Source organism: Pristiophorus japonicus, unplaced genomic scaffold, assembly GCF_044704955.1.
Source record: "Pristiophorus japonicus isolate sPriJap1 unplaced genomic scaffold, sPriJap1.hap1 HAP1_SCAFFOLD_351, whole genome shotgun sequence".
Lineage (NCBI taxonomy): Eukaryota > Metazoa > Chordata > Chondrichthyes > Pristiophoridae > Pristiophorus > Pristiophorus japonicus.
The window spans coordinates 106002-128213 of record NW_027253336.1 but is presented as its reverse complement, the minus strand read 5'-3'; the positions used below and the strand labels follow the sequence as shown (position 1 = coordinate 128213).

The 22212-nt window shown below is 53.0% G+C and overlaps 1 protein-coding gene across 1 annotated transcript in view; it reads left to right on the top strand.

Annotated features, from left to right (window-relative positions):
• Positions 1-20488, top strand: part of LOC139250219 (fibrillin-2-like) — an 88073-nt gene extending 67585 nt beyond the window's left edge. The window contains exons 35-44 of the mRNA XM_070872711.1: positions 157-309; positions 1618-1773; positions 3217-3369; positions 4771-4935; positions 10014-10166; positions 11003-11161; positions 12045-12233; positions 17332-17511; positions 18517-18675; positions 20310-20488. Coding sequence (XP_070728812.1) covers positions 157-309; positions 1618-1773; positions 3217-3369; positions 4771-4935; positions 10014-10166; positions 11003-11161; positions 12045-12233; positions 17332-17511; positions 18517-18675; positions 20310-20488 — 1646 coding nt within the window. The remainder of the gene's footprint in view (positions 1-156; positions 310-1617; positions 1774-3216; positions 3370-4770; positions 4936-10013; positions 10167-11002; positions 11162-12044; positions 12234-17331; positions 17512-18516; positions 18676-20309) is intronic.
• Positions 20489-22212: the final 1724 nt, after the last annotated feature.

Sequence of the window (22212 nt, the reverse complement as noted above, 5' to 3'; positions counted from 1 at the left end):
TACAGCGCTCCCTAAGGACTGCCCCTCTTGTCAGCGCAGTATGGCGGTCCCTCAGTACTGCCCCTCCGACAGCGTTGTCTGTACTGCCCCTCCGACACTAACCTGTTTTGTGCTGTGTAACCCCCACCTCCTGTAAAATACAACTTCCTCTTGCAGATGAAGAAGACGAATGCCCCGATTCATACCGGGCGAGGCATATCTGCGCCAGGAACTCGAGCCAGGTTTGCCGCAGTGATGAGGAATGTTCGTCGTGGAAGCAGTGCTGCGACGTCGGTTGTGGGAAGCGATGTGTTTACTCCTCCTGGCACAGTAAGGGAGGCCCCATAATACACAGCTCGCACCATCGCCACACTCCCAGCGCTCGACAGCAGCAGGAACCCACTGTGTGGACTCTGCCTGACAAGGCTAGACCCCAGGCTGTGGTACTCTGTGTCTGATAGACCCCAGGTTGTGGTACCCTGTGTCTGAAAAGCCCCAGGCTGTGGTACCTTGTGTCTGATACGCCCCAGGCTGTGGTACCCTGTGTCTGATAGGCCCCAGGCTGTGGGACCATGTTTCTGATAGGCCCCAGGCTGTGGTACCTTGTGTCTGATAGGCCCCAGGCTGTGGTACCTTGTGTCTGATACGCCCCAGGCTGTGGGACCCTGTGTCTGATAGGCCCCAGGCCCCTGTGTCTTATAGGCCCCAGGCCCCTGTATCTGATAGGCCTCAGGCCCCTGTGTCTGACAGTCCCCAGGCCCCTGTGTCTGATAGTCCCCAGGCCCCTGTGTCTGATAGTCCCCAGGCCCCTGTATCTGATAGTCCCCAGGCTCCTGTGTCTGATAGTCCCCAGGCCCCTGTGTCTGATAGTCCCCAGGCCCCTGTGTCTGATAGTCCCCAGGCCCCTGTGGCTGATAGTCCCCAGGCCCCTGTGTCTGATAGTCCCCAGGCCCCTGTGTCTGATAATCCCCAGGCCCCTGTGTCTGATAGTCCCCAGGCCCCTGTGTCTGATAGTCCCCAGGCCCCTGTGTCTGATAGTCCCCAGGCCCCTGTGTCTGATAGTCCCCGGTTCCTGGATCTGATAGGCCCCGGGTCCCTGGATCTGATAGGCCCCAGGCCCCTGTGTCTGATAGTCCCCAGGCTGATAGAGTGGATAGGAATTACCTATTTCTCTTAGCAGAGATGTCAATAACCAGGATGCATCGATTTAAAGTAATTGGTCGAAAGTTTGGAGGGGAGTTGAGGTCAATTTCTTTCACCCTGAGGGTGGGGGGGGTCTGGGGCGGAACTCACTGCCTGAAAGCGTGGTAGAGGCAGAAACCCTCACACATAGCTTTTTGTCGACCGGCACAGACATGACGGGCCAACTGACCTCCTCCTGTGACATAATTCTACCATAACTGAAGTCCCTCGTGGCCGGTTCCTGTCTGGTAAATCCCCTCCGCACCCTCTCCAAGGCCTTCACATCCTTCCCAAAGTTAGCGGTGCCCAGAATTGGACACCATTCTCCAGCTGTGGCCCAAGCAGTGGGTTTATAACACTTTGGACAATAACTCCCTTGCGTTTGTACTCTCGGGCTGTTTCTCAAGCCCAGCGTCCCTTGTGCTTTAACCATCTCTGGGTGTCTTCCTTTACAAGGCAAAAGACGACAGTGCCCCAGCACCAGCTCACTGAGCAAGGTTTGCACCATGAAACTGGGGGACGAGTGTGAGGGAGACGGGGACTGCGACCGTTGGCAGAGGTGCTGCAACGCCGGCTGTGGCAAACGCTGTGTCTTCAAATTCTTCAAAGGAGGTGAGGAGACCCACGGTTTGGGGGGTGAGGAGACCCACAGTTTGGGGGAGGGGGGGAGGTGAGGAGTCCCACAGTTTGGGGGGTGTGAGGTGAACTACAGTTTGGGAGAGGGGGGGAGGTGAGGAGACCCACAGTTTGGGGTGTGAGGAGTCCCACAGTTTGGGGTGTGAGGAGTCCCACAGTTTGGGGGCTGAGGAGACCCACAGTTTGGGGGTTGAGGAGACCCACAGTTTGGGGAGGTGAGGAGACCCACAGTTTGGGGTGTGAGGAGTCCCACAGTTTGGGGGGTGAGGAGACCCACAGTTTGGGGGCTGAGGAGACCCACAGTTTGGGGGTTGAGGAGACCCACAGTTTGGTGGGTGAGGAGACCCACAGTTTGGTGGGTGAGGAGACCCACAGTTTGGGGGGTGAGGAGACCCACAATTTTGGAGGTGAGGAGACCCACAGTTTGGGGAGTGAGGATTGGTTAATGGGGCAGTGTAGAGGGAGCTTTACTCTGTATCTAACCCCGTGCTGTACCTGCCCTGGGAGTGTTTGATGGGACAGTGTAGAGGGAGCTTTACTCTGTATCTAACCCCCTGTACGTGCCCTGGGAGTGTTTGATGGGACAGTGTAGAGGGAGCTTTACTCTGTATCTAACCCCCTGTACCTGCCCTGGGAGTGTTTGATGGGACAGTGTAGAGGGAGCTTTACTCTGTACCTAACCCCGTGCTGTACCTGCCCTGGGAGTGTTTGATGGGACAGTGTAGAGGGAGCTTTACTCTGTATCTAACCCCCTGTACCTGCCCTGGGAGTGTTTGATGGGACAGTGTAGAGGGAGCTTTACTCTGTATCTAACCCCGTGCTGTACCTGCCCTGGGAGTGTTTGATGGGACAGTGTAGAGGGAGCTTTACTCTGCATCTAAACCCCTGTACCTGCCCTGGGAGTGTTTGATGGGACAGTGTAGAGGGAGCTTTACTCTGTATCTAACCCCCTGTACCTGCCCTGGGAGTGTTTGATGGGACAGTGTAGAGGGAGCTTTACTCTGTATCTAACCCCGTGCTGTACCTGCCCAGGGAGTGTGTGATGGGACAGTGTAGAGGGAGCTTTACTCTGTATCTAACCCCCTGTACCTGCCCTGGGAGTGTTTGATGGGACAGTGTAGAGGGAGCTTTACTCTGTATCTAACCCCCTGTACCTGCCCTGGGAGTGTTTGATGGGACAGTGTAGAGGGAGCTTTACTCTGTATCTAACCCCGTGCTGTACCTGCCCTGGGAGTGTTTGATGGGACAGTGTAGAGGGAGCTTTACTCTGTATCTAACCCCCTGTACCTGCCCTGGGAGTGTTTGATGGGACAGTGTAGAGTGAGCTTCAGTCTGTATCTAACCCGCCTCACCCACAGACGTGGATGTTGATAACCGTGGAGACCATAAAACCAATCTGGGTTGCGGTTTACCTTACAGAGAACAGCAGCTGCCCCTCTCCCAGCCGCCTGGGTCCCATGTGTGATGTCAACTACGGGAAGGAGTGCATGGACGACGACGATTGCGATCTGTGGTTGACTTGCTGCGACGCTGGCTGCGGGAAAAGATGCGTCCATCGAGCTTCCCGACTCGGTAAGAGGGACGGTCCTTCCTGGGAATCAGCAAATACCCTCTGGGGCAGTAACAATGTCCAGTTCTGGGGCCACACCTCGGGAAGGATCATTTAGCCTTGGAGGGGGTGCAGCGCAGATTGACCCCAGTGGTACCGGGGTGGGCTAATAGGGCTAAAGGTGGAGGGTCCACCATTGCTGGCTGAGCCTTCAGGTGCCCAGGGTCCGAAGCACTGCACTTCCCTCCCTGTTCACTTCAATTCGTAACTCCCCAGATAATGAAGCAGTCCGTGCCCGAGTGCAGCAAGTCCGGGACGGCATTCAGTCTCGGGCTGGTCAGTGGCAAGTAGCATTAGTGCCACACAGGTGTCAGGCAATGACTATCTCCCAAGTGAGAGTCTTAACCACCTCCACGTGACATTCAACAGCATTAACATCGACATATCCCCCCACCATCAACATCTGTGGGGTCACCATTGACCAGAAACTAAACTGGTTCAGCTACATAAATACCGTGGCCACAAGAGCAGGTCAGAGGCTGGGTATTCTGCGGCCAGTGTCTCACCTCCTGACTCCCCAAAGCCTTTCCACCGTCGACAAGACACAAGTCAGGAGGGATATTCCTGATGGAATACTTCCCACATGCCTGGATGAGTTGCAGCTCCCAACAACACTCGAGGAGCTCGACACCATCCAGGACAAAGCAGCCCGCTTGATCGGCACGCTAGCCACTGCCTCCAACACTCCCTCCCTCCACCTCCGGCACACCATGGCTGCAGTGTGTACCATCTACAAGACGCACTGCAGCAACTGGCCACGGCTTCTTGGGCAGCACCTCCCAAACCCGCCACCTCTCCCCGCCTCGAAGGACAAGGACTGCAGGCGCATGGGAACACCACCACCTCCAAATACTGTGTGAGAAGCTGCATCTCACGGGCCTGCAGCGGTTGAAGAAGGCGTCTCACCAGCACCTTCTCCAGGGCCATTCTGGAAGGGGCACTAAACGCTGGGCCGTGCCCGTGACACCATCATCCCAGGACTGACCAAAAGAAGAACCGCTCCAGCTCTCGCTCCTCAAATAACAGACGGATGAAAAATGTACATCTGTGTCCATGATGGACCTCATCCCCTGTGTGTTGACGATTGCTGTGCGGACGGGGGCTTCGGGGGAGGGGGAGGATACAGAGGTTAATGTCCAGGGGAGGGGGGATTCAGTGGGGGTGGGGGGAGGGAACAGGAACCTTTAACTCCTTCCACATCCCCGTCCCCCACCCCTTGCCCGATTTCCCTCAGTCCCGTCCCATCGAGGAGTGACACGAGACTCTGAGCTTCATGTCCACAATCCGCCTCCCTCGGGGGGTTCTCGATACTCAGCCCGCTCGCCGAGGTTAATATCACCCTGTCGCCTTTATTTTCTCAACAGCAGAAAAGACAGACAGGAAATGTCCCGAGCCTTCTACGACTCAACACATGTGTGATAAGGCGGAGGTGGAGACATGCGAGTCGGACAGGGATTGCGGAGGCTGGAAGCAGTGCTGTGACGTCGGGGACTGTGGGAAACGATGTGTCTACACGTACCGCCTGACAAGTGAGTACAAATGGAGTATAAAAGCAGGGAAGTCTTGCTACAGTTATACAGGGTGTTGGTGAGGCCGCACCTGGAATACTGCGTACAGTTTTGGTTTCCATATTTTCGAAAGGATATATTTGCTTTGGAGGCAGTTCAGAGAAGGTTCACTCGGTTGATTCCGGAGATGAGGGGGTTGCGTATGAGGAAAGGTTGAGGAGGTTGGGCCTCTACTCATTGGAATTCAGAAGAATGAGAGGTGATCTTACATTCAAAAAGGAGTTAGATGAAGTCCTTACTACTAGGGAGATCAAAGGGTATGGCGAGAAAGCAGGAATGGGGTACTGAAATTGCATGTTCAGCCATGAACTCATTGAATGGCGGTGCAGGCTAGAACGGCCGAATGGCCTACTCCCGCACCTATTTTCTATCTTTCTATGAAACGTATAAGATTGTGAGGGGGCTCGACAAGGTGGATGCAGAGAGTATGTCTCCACTGATGGGGGAGATTAGAACTAGAGACATAATCTGAGAATAAGGGGCCGCCCATTTAAAACTGAGATGAGGAGGAATTTCTTCTCTCAGAGGGTTGTGAATCTGTGGAATTCGCTGCCTCAGAGAGCTGTGGAAGCTGAGTGATTCACTGGATTTAAAACAGAAATCGACAGTTTCCACTATCGAGTTTGGTTACCAGGATTACGCCATGTACAGACTGGAAGCCTACTTTGAACAGAAGAGAATATTCGCTTCACTCGCTGCTGATGGGAAACACTCAAACCTCGTACTTGAATTTTAATTGTTTGTTTTTGCCCGGAACTTTCCAAATTAAGAACAAACACAGGTTCATGAACCTCAATGTCACGTGATACAGCCGCGCGATCATGGGTCATGTTATGCCGGTGTCGCTGGGTTTCTACATGATTATTGAGATCTGGGTGGACTCAGGAGAGCCTGGATTTAAGTGCCCTCTTCATTAGCAATTCTGCAGGGGGAACCCCGGTAAGCGAGTGGGGTCACGTGCGGTAGCTGAGCAGAATCCGAGATAACCAGGTCTGCAGGGAACTGTCAGTCACACGTTTCAAGCTCTGCTTGATGGTTTGGACTGCCCGTTCCGGAATCAACCGAGTGAACCTTCTCTGAACTGCCTCCAAAGCAAATATATCCTTTCGAAAATATGGAAACCAAAACTGTACGCAGTATTCCAGGTGCGGCCTCACCAACACCCTGTATAACTGTAGCAAGACTTCCCTGCTTTTATGAAGACGTGACCTGCTTGATGGCATTGCGGGTAATGAACTCGTTGAATTCTGAGCTGGTGAAACATGGTCCATTGTCACTAACAAGGTCGTTGGGCAAACCATGGGTGGCAAACATGGCCCGGAGGCTTTCAATGGTGGCAGTGGATATACATGACGACATTATTATACATGCAATCCATTTAGAGCAAGTGTCCACTGCTACTCGTAACATCTTTCCTGGAAAGGGGCGAGCGAAATCTACGTGGACCGTGGACCACGGTTTGGAGGGCCATGACCACAGACTCAGTGGGGCCTCCCTTGGTGCGTTGCTCAACTGTGAGCAAGTGCTACATTGGTGTACGCATGAATCCAATTCCGAGTCAATGCCGGGCCACCAAATGTGCGACCTGGCGACAGCCTTCATCATGACTATGCCTGGGTGGGTACTGTGAAGGTCGCGTAGAAACGTTTCCTTGCCTTTTTTTGGCAAAATTACATGATTCCCCCATTGGAGACAGTCCGAATGGATGGACATTTCATCCTTGCGTCGGTGGCACAGCTTAATTTCGTCTTGCATTTCCCCTGGAACCGCCGACCAGCTCCCATTGAGGGCACAGCGTTTTACTAGTGATAGCACCGGGTCCAGGCTAGTCCAGGTCCTGATCTGACAAGTCGTGACGGGTGACCCCTCGCTCTCAAAAGCATCCATTACAAGAAGCAAGTCTGCGGGTTGCACCATTTCCACCCCGGTGGTGGGCAATGGTCGCCAACTGAGGGCATCCGCACAGTTCTCAGTGCCTGGTCTGTGGCGGATGACATAATCATACACAGATAACGTTAGTGCCCATCTTTGGATGCGGGACGAAGGTGTTAATACCTTTGCTTTCTGAGAACAACAAAATGAGCGGCTTGTGGTCAGTTTCGATCTCGAACCGGAGTCCAAATGGGTATTGGTGCATTTTCTTAACTCCGTATACGCATGCTAATGCTTCTTTCTCAACCACACTGTTGGCTCTTTCAGCCTTACATAAGCCTCTGGACGCATATGCAACCGGTTGCAGTTTGCCTGACCCATTGGCTTACTGTAACACACAACCAACCCCGTACGAAGATGCATCACAAGCTTAGTACTAAACATACAATACAAGTCATACAATACAAGTAACTTGTTAGAACGTAGCAGGTTTCTGGCCTTGTTAAAGGCTGTCTCTTGAGATATACCCCAAACCCAGTTGTCACCCTTACGTAGCAATAAATGCAGTGGTTCCAGCAAAGTGCTCAACCCCGGTAGAAAGTTCGGAAAATAGTTGAGGAGTCCCAGGAACGAACGCAGCTCCTTCACATTCTGTGGTATCGGTGCATCCCTGATGGCCTCTGTCTTGGAGTCCGTGGGTCTGATGCTGTCCGCCGCAATCCTTCTCCCCAGAAATTCGACCTCTGGCGCCAGGAAAACACACTTGGAGCGTTTCAGCCTGAGTCTCACTCTGTCCAGTCGCTTGAGAACCTCTTCAAGGTTGTGCAAGTGTGCAGTGTTGTTGCGGCCAATGAATACGATGTCGTCTTGAAACACCACGGTGCGCGGAACCGATTTCAGCAGACTCTCCATGTTCCTCTGGAAGATGGCCGCAGCCTAGCGAATCCCAGAGGGGCACCTGTGGTATATGAACAGTCCTTTGTGTGTGTTGAGGCACGCCAATTTTTTCAAAGGTTCAGCCAGCTCCTGTGTCATGTAAGCAGAGGTTAGATCCAGCTTGGTGAACAACTTCCCCCCTGCCAGCGTAGCGAACAGGTCATCCGCTTTGGGTAGTGGGTACTGGTCCTGTAACGAGACTCTTTTGATCATTACCTTGTAGTCTCCGCAGTTTCTGATCGTCCCGTCGTTTTGCAACACCGGAACAATTGGACTGGCCCACTCGTTGAACTCGACTGGCAATATGACCCCTTCTCGTTGAAGTCTGTCCAGCTCGATCTCGACTTTCTCTCGCATTATGTATGGAACCGCTTGGACCTTGTGATGCACGTGCATCAGGGACTAGATGGATCTGCATTTTGGCGCTTGTGAAGTTGCCGATGCCTGGCTCGAATAATGACGGGAATTTGTTTAGCACTTGGGCGCACGAGGCGTCATCCACCGAAGACAGTGACTTGATGCCGTCCCAGTTTCATCGGATCTTTCCTAGCCAGCTTCTGCCGATCAGAGTTGGGCCATCGCCTGGTACAATCCAAAGTGGTAAATCATGCACAGCTCCATCGTACAATACCTTCACTGCCGCACTGCTAATGACTGGTATGAGCTCTTTGGTGTAAGTGTGCAGCTTGGTGTGGATCAGACTTAGATTTGGCCTTTGTGCCTTGTTGACCGACAGTTTCTCAAAAGCCTTCTGGCTCATAATTGATTGACTCGCCCCCATGTCCAATTCCATAGAAACTGGACTGCCGTTTAATTTGATTTTTAACATTATCGGAGGGCTTTTGGTGGTGAAGGTGTATACCCCATACACTTCCTCTTCAGCCTCGGGTTGAGTTGCCTCTCTTACTGGTTCAGCGTGATCCACGCCGGATCGGTCATCTTCTGCCGACTCTGCCACGTGGTGAGTCGCAGCATGTCTGCACCTTCGCTGGAGGTGCCCCATTGTTCCACAGTCCTTGCACATGTCGTGCTTGAATCGGCATTGATGGGCTCTGTGATTACCCCGGCAACGCAAACATGGTGCTAATGGATTCGCATTCACGCCCCACAGCGGACTCTTGATTCACCCTAGGTCTGGCATCTGCGGGCGTGTAGGCCCTGCCATGTACAGTTCTGCCTGCTGAAGGCGTTATTTTATGCACAGTACTTGCCGGTGAGTTTCGATGCTGTGAAGATATCTGTTTAGTGCTATAGTTCGTGGACATAAAAGCCTGGGCTACCGTGATGGCCTTGCTCAGATCTAGGGATTCGGCAGACAGCAGTTTGCGAAGAATGACCTCATGGCCGATTCCAAGCACGAAAAAGTCCCGCAACACTTCCCCCAAAAATGCAGCAAATACGCACAGTCCCGCAAGGAGTCGTAGGTCGGCGAAATAGCTCGCCACGTCCTGGCCCTCGGACCGATGGTGCGTGTAAAAGCGATACCTGGCCAAGATGCTCTCCTTCGGCTTGAGGTGTTCCCGAACCAGCGTGCACAACTCTTCATATATCTTGTCTGTTGGGTTTGTCAGTGTCAGCAGATTTTTGATGAAGCCATATATCGTGGACCCGCAAACAGTGAGGTGAATCGCCCTGCGCTTGACCGTGGTTTCTTCCTTTTCCAGCTCGTTGGCCACGAAGTACTGGTCAAGAAGCTCAACGATGGCTTCCCAATCATCACCCTCAAGAAATCTCTCAGGAATTCCAACAGCAGCCATAACCGCGTGAAAGTTCGTGATGTGTTACTCATCGCCAATTGTTATCTTCACATTATTCCACAAGACTGTATATCTGTAGCTCAAACTGGTCTCTTTATTGTAACTCCAGAGTGAGGAAGCAGCATGGTAGACTGCCTTTTATACCTGCTTGCTCAGGGTGTGCAAGTGACACTTGGGTCTCCCACAGGTGCACCCGCTGGTGGCAAGTCTTACACACATGACACTTTACTGTGTATCTAAACCCGTGCTATACCTGCCCTGGGAGTGTTTGATGGGACAGTGTAGAGGGAGCTTTACTCTGTATCTAACCCCCTATACCTGCCCTGGGAGTGTTTGATGGGACAGTGTAGAGGGAGCTTTACTCTGTATCTAACCCCCTGTACCCGTCCTGGGAGTGTTCGATGGGACAGTGTTGGGGTTTTACAAATTTGCCTCCTCAGCCATTTAACTCATTTTAAATTCTGTTTTATTTAGTGAAACAAAAGAAATGCCCGGAACTTTCCAAAGTGACATTTCTGTGCAAGAAGAATTTCACCCAGTCTTGTGAGGACGATGATGATTGCACTGCCCATAAACAGTGCTGCGATATTGGGTGTGGCAAAAAATGTGTCTACTCGTTCACACAAGGTGAGGCAAGTCCGAGGGAGAGTCCGATAGGCCCCAGGCTCCATGGGTCAGAATCTGATAGGCCCCAGGGGTCAGTGTCTGATAGGCCCCAGGGGTCAGTGCTTGATAGGCCCCAGGGGTCAGGGTCTGATAGTCCCCAGGGGTCAGTGTCAGATTGGCCCCAGGGGTCAGGGTCTGATAGTCCCCAGGGGTCAGTGTCTGATAGGCCCCAGGGGTCAGGGTCTGTTAGACCCCAGGGGTCAGGGTCTGATTGGCCCCAGGGGTCAGGGTCTGATTGGCCCCAGGGGTCAGGGTCTGTTAGACCCCAGGGGTCAGTGTCTGATTGGCCCCAGGGGTCAGGGTCTGATTGGCCCCAGGGGTCAGTGTCTGATTGGCCCCAGGGGTCAGGGTCTGTTAGACCCCAGGGGTCAGGGTCTGATTGGCCCCAGGGGTCAGGGTCTGATTGGCCCCAGGGGTCAGGGTCTGATTGGCCCCAGGGGTCAGTGTCTGATTGGCCCCAGGGGTCAGGGTCTGTTAGACCCCAGGGGTCAGGGTCTGATTGGCCCCAGGGGTCAGGGTCTGATTGGCCCCAGGGGTCAGTGTCTGATTGGCCCCAGGGGTCAGGGTCTGATTGGCCCCAGGGGTTAGGGTCTGATAGGCCCCAGGGGTCAGGGACTAATAGTCCCCAGGGGTCAGGGACTGATAGTCCCCAGGGCTCAAGGTCTGACAGGCCCCAGGGGTCAGAGTTGGCCCGGCGGCGTTTCGGGGACATGCAAGGACTGAAGCCAGCGCGGGAATGCACGTCGGGAAGCTGCACCACTTGCCCGTCCTGTGACATCCAATTTTTGGCTTTGCAGGGGACAAACCCGGGAAGTGCTCTCCCGCCAGCAGGTTGAAATTTGTCTGCAATTCGACCATGGGGGAAGCGTGTGAGGGCGAGAGTCACTGCGGCAGGTGGCAGACGTGCTGCCCAACGCCCTGCGGGGCCCGGTGTGTCTTCAAGAGTTTCAGAGGAGGTGAGTATAACTGTCTGAGCTTTACTCTGTACCTAACCCCATGCTGTACCTGCCCTGTGAGTGTTTGATGGGACAGTGTAGAGGGAGCTTTACTCCGTATCTAATACGGTGCTGTACCTGCCCTGGGAGTGTTTGATGGGACAGTGTAGAGGGAGCTTTACTCTGTATCTAACCCCGTGCTGTACCTGCCCTGTGAGTGTTTGATGGGACAGTGTAGAGGGAGCTTTACTCTGTATCTAACCCCATGCTGTACCTGCCCTGGAATTGTTTCATGGGACTGTGCAGAAGGAGCTTTACTCTGTATCTAACCCCCTGTACCTGCTCTGGGAGTGTTTGTTGGGGACAGTGTAGAGGGAGCTTTACTCTGTATCTCACCCCGTGCTGTACCTGCCCTGGAATTGTTTGATGGGACAGTGTAGAAGGAGCTTTACTCTGTATCTAACCCCGTGCTGTACCTTCCCTGGGAGTGTTTGATGGGACAGTGCCGAGGGAGCTTTACTCTGTATCTAACCCATGCTGTACCTGCCCTGGGAGTGTTTGATGGGACAGTGCCGAGGGAGCTTTACTCTGTATCTAACCCATGCTGTACCTGCCCTGGGAGTGTTTTGATGGGACAGTACAGAGGGAGCTTTACTCTGTATCTAACCCCGTGCTGTACCTGCCCTGGGAGTGTTTGATGGGACAGTGCCGAGGGAGCTTTACTCTGTATCTAACCCATGCTGTACCTGCCTGGGAGTGTTTTGATGGGATAGTGTAGAGGGAGCTTTACTCTGTATCTAACCCCCTGGACCTGCCCTGGGAGTGTTTGATGGGACAGTGTAGAGGGAGCTTTACTCTGTATCTAACCCAAGCTGTGCTGTCTCGCTCTCTCTCTCGGGTGCAGAGGATGGCAGCTGTCCACGCCCCGATCTTCTGGCTCGTGTGTGTAACTCCACGTTCGGGAAGGTGTGTGAGGAAGATGGAGATTGCGACGGTTCCCAAACCTGCTGTGACGCTGGTTGTCAGAAGCGATGTGTCCCATCCTTCTTCGGAAAGTTCCATGGAGGGAGTTCCTCGTCTAAACCCTCGACAGGTCTGTTCAGGTCTCGGGATGGGCCTCTCTCTCTCTCTCTCTTCCTCTCACTCACTACATCTATCTCTTGCTCTTTCTCCCTCTCTGTCCAACTTTATCACTCTGTCTCTCCCTCTTTATCCCTCTCTGTCTCTCTCTATCACTTTCTCCATCTTGGCCTCTCTCTCTCTGTCTCGCTCTCCCTCTGACTTGCTCTCTGACTCTCTCTCTCCCTCTCACTCTCTCTCTCTCTCCCTCTCACTCATTGTATCTGTCTCTTGCTCTTTCTCCCTCTCTGTCCGACTTTCTCACTCTGTCTCTCCTTCTTTATCCCTCTCTGTATCTCTTTATCACTTTCTCCATCTCGGCTTCTCGCTCCCTGTCTCGCTCTCCCTCCGACTTGGTCTCTGACTCTCTCTCTCCCTTTCGCTCTCTCTCTCTCTCTCCCTCTCACTCATTGTATCTGTCTCTTGCTCTTTCTCCCTCTCTGTCCTACTTTCTCACTCTGTCTCTCCCTCTTTATCCCTCTCTGTCTCTCTTTATCACTTTCTCCATCTCGGCTTCTCGCTCCCTGTCTCGCTCTCCCTCCGACTTGGTCTCTGACTCTCTCTCTCCCTTTCGCTCTCTCTCTCTCTCTCTCCCTCTCACTCTCACTCATTGTATCTGTCTCTTGCTCTTTCTGCCTCTCTGTCCTACTTTCTCACTCTGTCTCTCCCTCTTTATCCCTCTCTGTCTCTCTCTATCACTTTCTCTATCTCGGCCTCTCTCTCCCTGTCTCGCTCTCCCTCTGACTCGCTCTCTGACTCTCTCGCTCTCTCTCTCTTTCTCTCTCTGTCACTCTCTTTGGCTGTCTGTCTCTCCCTCTCTGTCTCTCACTCCTCTCTCTCTCTCCCTCTCTGTCTCTCTCCCTCTCTTTCTGTCTCTCACTCTAGTATGTCCTTACTATAAAGTACAAATGCACACGAGGCCCATACTAGAGAGAAGGTCACTCTGTGACCAATAACCTTTATTCGCCAGCACTGAAGTGGAGAAGATGGGTGGAGCTTCCCTTTTTATACCTGAAAGTCCAGGTTAGGAGTGTCTCCCACAAGTTCACCACCTAGTGGTCAGTGTTCTCACGGTGTACAACTTAGGTCAGTTTATACATGGGTTACAATGACAGTTGAATACATGACATCACCTCCCCCCCGCAAAGTCTTATTGGGATCACAGGTTGAGTCTCTCTGGTGGTTTACGCTCCCTTATAGAGCGCCTGAGTTGGGGCTCCGGTTGTTGGGCGCTGGCCTGAGTGTCTGCTGTTTGCGGTGCCTCAGGCCTGTCCGGACTGCCCACAGTGACTGGGCTCTTCTTCACTTGGTTCTTGTGTTCGGTCACCTGTGGTGGAGTAAACTCTACGTCGTGTTCTTTCTCTGCTTCTATGGGGTTGCTGAACCTCCTTTTTGTTTGATCCACGTGTCTGTGGCAGATTTGTCCATTGGTAAGTTTAACTACCAGAATCCTATTCCCCTCTTTGACAATCACATTGCCTGTGAGCCATTTGGGCCCTGCAGCATAGTTGAGGACAAAGACAGGGTCATTGACATAATACATCGCGCCCTCGCATTCCCGTCATGGTAGTCACATTGTGATCGGCGCCTGCTCTCAACAATTTCTTTCACGGTGGGGTGTATAAGGGATAACCTGGTTTTTAGCGTCCTTTTCAGAAGCAGCTCTGCGGGTAGAACCCCTGTGAGCGAGTGTGGTCGGGATCTATTGGCCAGCAGGCGGCGTGATAAGCGGCTTTGTAGGGAACCCCCTTGGATTCTGAGCATCCCCTGTTTGATTATCTGCACTGCTCGTTCCGTCTGGCCGTTTGAGGCCGCTTGAACGGTGCCGTTCTGACATGGTTGATACCATTTCCTGCCATGAAGTCCTGGAATTCAATGCTTGTAAAGCACGGGCCATTGTCGCTGACCAAGACATCCGGTAGACCATGGGCGGTGAACATTGCCCGTAGACTTTCTACCGTGGCAGAGGATGTGCTTGAATTGAGAATGTCACACTCGATCCATTCGGAGTAGGCGTCTACTACAACCAAAAACATTTTTCCCATGAAAGGACCTGCGTTGTCCACATGGATGCGTAACCATGGCTTGGCGGGCCAGGACCAGGGGCGAAGGGGGGGCATCCCTGGGCGCATTGCCCAGCTGGGCACACGTGTTGCACCTACGAACACAAAGTTCCAAGTCTGCATCTATCCCTGGCCACCAAACGTGTGACCTGGCAATTGCCTTCATCATGACAATGTCCAGGTGCTCATTGTGGAGTTCTCGGATGAACGCCTCTTTGCACATCTGGGGCATGACTACTCGGTTTCCCCATAGTAGGCAATCGGCCTGAATCGAGAGTTCATCCTTGCGCCTGTGAAATTGTTTAAATGCCTCGGGGCATGCCCCGTATGTGGCTGCCCAGTCCCCATTCAGGACACATTTCTTGACTGAAGACAGTAGCGGGTCTCTATTTGTCCAGACTTTGATCTGACGGGCTGTCACGGGTGAGTCTTCGCTTTCAAAAGCTTCAACAGCCATGACCATCTCAACAGCATGCTCGGTTGCCCCCTCGGTGGTGGCAAGTGGGAGCCTGCTGAGTGCATCGGCGCAGTTTTCAGTGCCCGGTCTGTGCCGAATTGTATAGTCATAGGCGACTAACGTGAATGCCCACCTCTGTATGCGGGCCGACGCATTTGCATTTATGGCCTTGTTGTCGGCCAAAAGGGACGTTGGGGGTTTGTGATCTGTCTCCAGCTCAAATTTCCTGCCAAACAGGTACTGGTGCATTTTTTTTACTGCATATACACATGCAAACGTTTCCTTTTCTACCATCCCGTAGCCCCTTTCTGTCTGGGACAGACATCTGGAGGCATAAGCTACTGGCTGTAACTGACCCTTGGCATTAACTCACACCCGAGCCCATAGGACGACACATCGCACGTTAAAACAATTTTCTTGCATGTTGGAGCATAACAAATTGCGTGCTCTATCAAAAGCCCTTCCGTGGCTGTCCCCCCAGACCCATTTGCGACCTTTGCGTAGGAGCACGTGTAGCAGCTCTAACAGCGTGCTCAGTTTGGGAAGAAAATTACCAAAATAGTTCAGGAGCCCCAGGAACGAACGCAGCTCCGTCGTGTTACGGGGTCTGGGTGCTCTCTGGATCGCTTCCGTTTTGGACGCAGCACCTCTGATCCCGTCTGCTGCTACCCTCATCCCCAGGAATTCTACCTCTGGAGCTAGGAAGACGCACTTCGCCTTTTTCAGTCGCAGACCTACCCGGTCCAGTCTGCGTAGCACCTCCTCCAGGTTGTGGTGTTCTTCAGTATCGTAACCCGGGATGAGGATGTCGTCTTGAAAAACCACCGTCCTTGGAATCGACTTGAGGAGACTTTCCATGTTTCGTTGAAAGATCGCGGCGGACATCTGTTGTACTCAAACAATCCCTTGTGTGTCGTGATGGTGGTCAGCTTCTTCGACTCACTCGCCAGCTCCTGGGTCATGTAAGCTGAGGTCAGGTCCAATTTTGAAAAAAGTTTGCCACCGGATAGCAAAGAGATCCTCAGCTCTCAGTAGCGGGTACTGGTCTTGGAGTGACACCCGATTGATGGTGGCCTTGTAATCACCACATATCCTGACCGACCCAGCCGCCTTGAGCACCGGCACAATCGGGTTCGCCCAGTCACTGAATTCGACTGGCGAGATGATGCCTTCCCTCAGCAGGCAGTCCAATTCGCCTTCTATCTTTTCTCGCATCATGTACGGCACCGCTCTGGCCTTGTGGTGTACTGGCCTGGCGTCCGGGTTTATGTGAATCACTACCTTGGTCCCCATGAAAGTGCCAATGCTGAGTTGAAATAGTGAGTCAAATTTGTCCAGGACCTGTGAGCATGATATTCGCTCCACAGAAGAAATTGCATTGACATCGCCCCATTTCCAGTTCATGACAGCAAGCCAACTCCTCCCCAGCAGTGCGGGACCGTCCCTCGGGATAATCCAGAGTGGCAACCTGTTCTCCGAATCTTTGTGGGTCACGACTACCGTGGCGCTGCCGAGCACTGGAATGATCTCCTTTGTATATGTCCGTAGCTGTGAGTCAATCAGCAATAATTTTGGCCTCCTGGCCTTGGACGCCCACAACTTGTCGAACTGTTTGATACTCATCAGCGACTGGCTGGCCCATCTGTGTCTAACTCCATTGATACTGGGATGCCATTGAGGAGCACTTTCATCATTATCGGTGGCGTCCTGATGTATGAACTGTTTATGTGCTCCACATGAACTCGCTGAACTTCAGCTTCCAGTGATTTCCCCCAGTGTCCATTTGGCCTCGTAGGGCTTATATCGGGCCCGTCCTCCTCGTACATCAACCTGGCTGCAGTACGTTCTGGATTCACAAACCGTCAGGAGATGAGCCCTGCGTTTGTCAGCCGAATCCTGTCCCAGCCATTCCTTAGTGACAAAAATTTGCTGTAGTCTCTCAATAAAATCGTCCCAATTATCACCAACACAGTTCCTCTCGTCTGTGCTGCTAGTGGCCATGCTCGCGTGGTTTAAATCCCAGTTTCTCGTCGCCAATAATATGTTCTTACTATACAGTACAAATGCACACGAGGCCCATACTAGAGAGAAGGTCACTCTGTGACCAGTAACCTTTATTCGCCAGCACTGAAGTGGAGAAGATGGGTGGAGCTTCTACTTTTATACCTGAAAGTCCAGGTTAGGAGTGTCTCCCACAAGTTCACCACCTAGTGGTCAGTTTTCTCACGGTGTACAACTTAGGTCAGTTTATACATGGATTACAATGACAGTTGAATACATGACACACTCTCTCTCTCTCTCTCTCTATGACTCCCTCTCTATCTCTCCCTCTCTTTCTCTGTCTCTATCTCTGTCTCTCCCTCTGTCTCTCCCTCTCTGTCTCTCTCTCTCTCTCTCTCTCTCTCTCTCTCCCTCTGGCTCTCTCCCACTCGCAGTCTCTCTCTCTCTCTCTCTCTCTCTCTCTCTCTCTCTCTCTCTCTCTCCTTCTTTGTCTCTCACTCTCTCTCTGTATTTCCTGTTACCACCCCTAACTCAAACCCTTGCTTTCGCAGAGTGGAATGCCAAGGAATGCCCTGCTGTGTCCAGACTGGAACGAGTGTGCGAAACGAATCGCAGCGAGTCCTGTGAGGAGGATGGGGATTGCGGGAAGTGGAAGCGGTGTTGCCAGACTTCCTGTGGCAGGAGATGTGTCCACTCCTTCATGGGGCAGGGCCAGACTGCGGCATTGGCAGGTAAAGCCACGTGGTCAGTCTGTCCAGCAAAGAACCCGACTGCCTCAGATCAAAGAAAAGCAGAACCACAGTCCCGGCAGCCTGGGACCGATAGGCCCCTTACCCCAGCAGCCTGGGACTGATAGGATCCTGCTCCCTGTAGCCTGGGACTGATAGGCCCCTGACCCCAGCAGCCTGGGACTGATAGGCCCCTGCTCCCAGCAGCCTGGGACTGATAGGTCCCTGACCCCAGCAGCCTGGGACTGATTGGCCCCTGCTCCCAGCAGCCTCACAGGTTGCCCAAACTAGGCCTTGTATCCCGTTGAGTAACTACTCTTTGGTGCTGACCAATATCTATCCTTCAATCAACATCACTAAAACAGATTATCTGGGTCATAATCACGTTGCTGTTAGTGGGAGCCTGCTGTGCGCAAATTGGCTGCCGCATTTCCCACATTACAACCGTGACTCCACTTCAATATGTACTTCATTGGCTGTAAAGCGGTTTGGGACGTCCAAGGTGACCTATTTTTATTTTCTATGGTAACAGATTCTGAGGACTGAATGGGCCTCCTGTTCCTGTGTTACAGGCTCGAGGGGCCGAATGGGCCTCCTGTTCCTGTGTAACAGGCCCGATGGGCTGAATGGGCCGCCTGTTCCTGTGTAACAGGTCCGAGGGGCTGAATGGACCTCCTCCTGTTCCTGTGTAACAGGCTCGAAGTGCCGAATGGGCCTCCTGTTCCTGTGTAACAGGCCCGACGGGCTGAATGGGCCTCCTGTTCCTGTGTAACAGGCCCAAGGGGCTGAATGGGCCTCCTGTTCCTGTGTAACACGCCCGAGGGGCTGAATGGGCCTTCTGTTCCTGTGTAACAGGCCCGAGGGGCTGAATAGGCCTCCTGTTCATGTGTAACAGGCCGAGGGGCTGAATAGGCCTCCTGTTCCTCAGTTGCTCAGCACGCCAGAGACGCCCCGGTGCTGCAATCCTCAATCCCACCCATTCCCAGCTCTTGCCTGTCCTTTCTCCAGATCAGACTGCCGGTAACTGCCCCGCCCCACAGCGACTCTCCTTCATGTGCGAACTGAAGTTCGGGGAGGTGTGCGATGACGACGACGACTGCTACGCCTGGCAGACCTGCTGTAACACCAGCTGTGGCAACCGATGTGTCCACTCGTTCTCCGGCAAGGGTAAGCTAACCGATCGGGTCTTTGCCCCCCTCCCCCGGCCCCCAAACACCTGGTGATGGAGGGCGGAGAGGGGGAACTGGGGGTGGGGGAACGAGCTCCAGATTACAGGCATCAAACCCAACTGTGTGTATCCCTGTCCGCTTCGGGAACTGTGACCCTCCACCCTGTGGCTCCCGAAGGTCAAATCCCAGACTCTGAGGAGATAGAGGGGCACCTGTCTGTCTGATATAAGAACCGAAGAACGTAAGAATTAGAGCAGGGCTCGGCCATTCGGCCACACCAGCCTTCTCCGCCATTGCATAAGATCATGGCCGATTTTCTACCGCAAGTCCACTTTCCCGCTCTGTCCCCATATCCCTCGATTCACATTGTGTCCAAGAATCGAGTGATCTGCTTCTTGAATATACTCAATGACTGAGCCTACACAGCCCTCTAGGGTCGAGAATTCCAAAGGTTCACCACTCTCTGAGTGAAGAAATTTATCCTCAGTCCTAAATGGCCGACCCCTTATCCTGAGACTGTGTGACTCCTGGTTCTACACTCTCCAGGGTGAAACATTCTCCCTGCATCTACCCTGTCAATCCCCTCTCAGAAATGTATACGTTTCAATAACCTCTCATTCTCCGAAACCCCAGAAGAGTATAGGCCCAATCTACTCAATCCCTCTTCATCAGGAAATCCAGTGGAATCTTGGCCTTTATTGCAAAGGGGATGGGCCATAAAAACAGGGAAGTCTTGCTACAGTTATACAGGGTATTGGTGAGGCCACACCTGGAGTACTGCGCACAGTTTAGTTTTCCATATTTACGAAAGGATATACTTGCTTTGGAGGCAGTTCAGAGAAGGTTCACTCGGTTGATTCCATAGATGAGGGGTTTGACTTATGAGGAAAGGTTGAGTAGGTTGGGCCTCTACTGATTGGAATTCAGAAGAATGAGAGGTGATCTTACCGAAACATATAAGATTATGATGGGGCTTGACAAGGTGGATGCAGAGAGGATGTTTCCACTGCTGGGGGAGACTAGAACTAGGGGTCATAATCTTAGAATAAGGGGCCGCCCATTTAAAACTGAGATGAGGAGGAATTTCTTCTCTCAGAGAGTTGTAAATCTGTGGGATTCGCTGCCTCAGAGAGCTATGGAAGTTGGGACATTGAATAAATTTAAGACAGAGAGAGACAGTTTCTTAACCGATAAGGGGATAAGGGGACGGGCAGGGAAGTGGAGCTGTGTCCATGATCGGATCAGCCATGATCGTATTAAATTGAGCAGCAGGCTCGAGAGGCCGTATGGCCTACTCCTGCACCTATTTCTTATGTTCTTATAGGACAACCCTCTCACCCCAGGAATCGGTCTAGTGAACCTCCGTGGCCTCCAGTCCAAGGTAGGTTTACAGGGAAGGGGACCAAACTGACGGAGGAACTGGGTGGGAGCACGGTGTCCTCTCGTCCACTGGGCACCTGGAGTCAAATCCCAGGGCCAGAAGAGATGGAGGCCCCTCTCTCTCTGACGGGGTCAGTGGGGCAGGCACTGTCGACACGCCCAAGCCCCCCGGTGCCCACCTCTAGCCCCAGCTCGGTCAGGGAGTGATCAATCGATGGCGAGCAGCACTGACCGATCATGTTCTTTCCACAGGGCGTGAACGGAGATGCCCGGAACCTTCCAGAATGACCCACATCTGTACGATGAGCTTCAACACCCAGTGCAACAACGACAGCAGCTGTGAGGCTTGGCAAACTTGTTGCGACGCTAGTTGTGGAAACAGATGTGTCCCTAAGTTCCTCACCAGAGGTAACAGTTTACTCCGTATCTAACCTGTGCTGTACCTGCCCAGGGAGTGTGTGATGGGACAGTGTCGAGGGAGCTTTACTCTGTATCTAACCTGAGCTGTACCTGCCCTGGGAGTGTTTGATGGGACAGTGCAGAGGGAGCTTTACTCTGTATCTAACCCCCTGTACCTGCCCTGGGAGTGTTTGATGGGACAGTGTAGAGGGAGCTTTACTCTGTATCTAATCCCGTGTACCTGCCCTGGAAGTGTTTGATGGGACAGTGTAGAGGGAGCTTTACTCTGTATCTAACCCCCTGTACCTGCCCTGGGAGTGTTTGATGGTACAGTGTCGAGGGAGCTTTACTCTGTATCTAACCCTGTGCTGTACCTGCTCTGGGAGTGTTTGATGGTACAGTGTAGAGGGAGCTTTACTCTGTATCTAACCCCGTGCTGTACCTGCCCTGCGAGTGTTTGATGGGACAGTGTCGAGGGAGCTTTACTCTGTATCTAACCCTGAGCTGTACCTGCCCTGGGAGTGTTTGATGGGACAGTGTAGAGGGAGCTTTACTCTGTATCTAACCCCGTGCTGTACCTGCCCTGGGAGTGTTTGATGGGACAGTGCAGAGGGAGCTTTACTCTGTATCTAATCCCGTGTACCTGCCCTGGAAGTGTTTGATGGGTCAGTGTAGTGGGAGCTTTACTCTGTATCTAACCCTGTGCTGTACCTGCCCTGGGAGTGTTTGATGGGACAGTGTAGAGGGAGCTTTACTCTGAATCTAACCCCCTGTACCTGCCCTGGGAGTGTTTGATGGTACAGTGTAGAGGGAGCTTTACTCTGTATCTAACCCTGTGCTTTACCTGCTCTGGGAGTGTTTGATGGTACAGTGTAGAGGGAGCTTTACTCTGTATCTAATCCCATGCTGTACCTGCCCTGGGAGTGTTTGATGGTACAGTGTAGAGGGAGCTTTACTCTGTATCTAACCCTGTGCTGCAGCTGCCCTGAGAGTGTTTGATGGGACAGTGTAGAGGGAGCTTTACTCTGTATCTAACCCCCTGTACGTGCCCTGGGAGTGTTTGATGGGACAGTGAGGTGGACACTGGCCCTGCTTCTCTCTATCTCACTACCACCTTGTACCTTGCAGCGACCCAGTGCCCAGCCTCCAGCCGATTGGACTCCTTCTGCGAGATGAGGCTGGGAGCCATGTGTGAGAGTGATGCTGACTGCCTGGCCTGGTCCTCGTGCTGTGACGCCGACTGTGGAAAGAGATGTGTTCCCCGCTTCTTCATGGCCAGTGAGTGTTTCCAAGGGTCTGTGATGATCGGACTCCATCTCCTGGACCCGCGGAACCAGCACTAGGCCCGGGATGGAGCCTGGACCTTTCCTGCCCTGTGTATGTGTGTGTGGGGGGGCTCAGTCCCACACCGGGTGTGAGAGATCAGGCTAACTCAGCACTAGGCCCGGGATGGAGCCTGGGCCAAGCTGCCTCGCCATTGATCCCCGATTACATGGATCCTTCTTAATCCTCGATTAGGGGGCTACCGAGGGAGTCCCTCGATTAGGGGGTACCGAGGGACTCCCCACGTTCGGGGCATACCGAGCGAGTCCCTCGATTCTGGAGACCCTCGATTCGGGGCATACCGAGCGAGTCCCTCGATTAGGTGGTCCGGAAGAATTAGGGGGGCCCGAGGGACACTCTCGATTAGGGCTGTCCCAAAAGATTAGGGTGGGTCCAGAGGCAGACCCTGCATTACGGCGGTCCGGAAGGATTA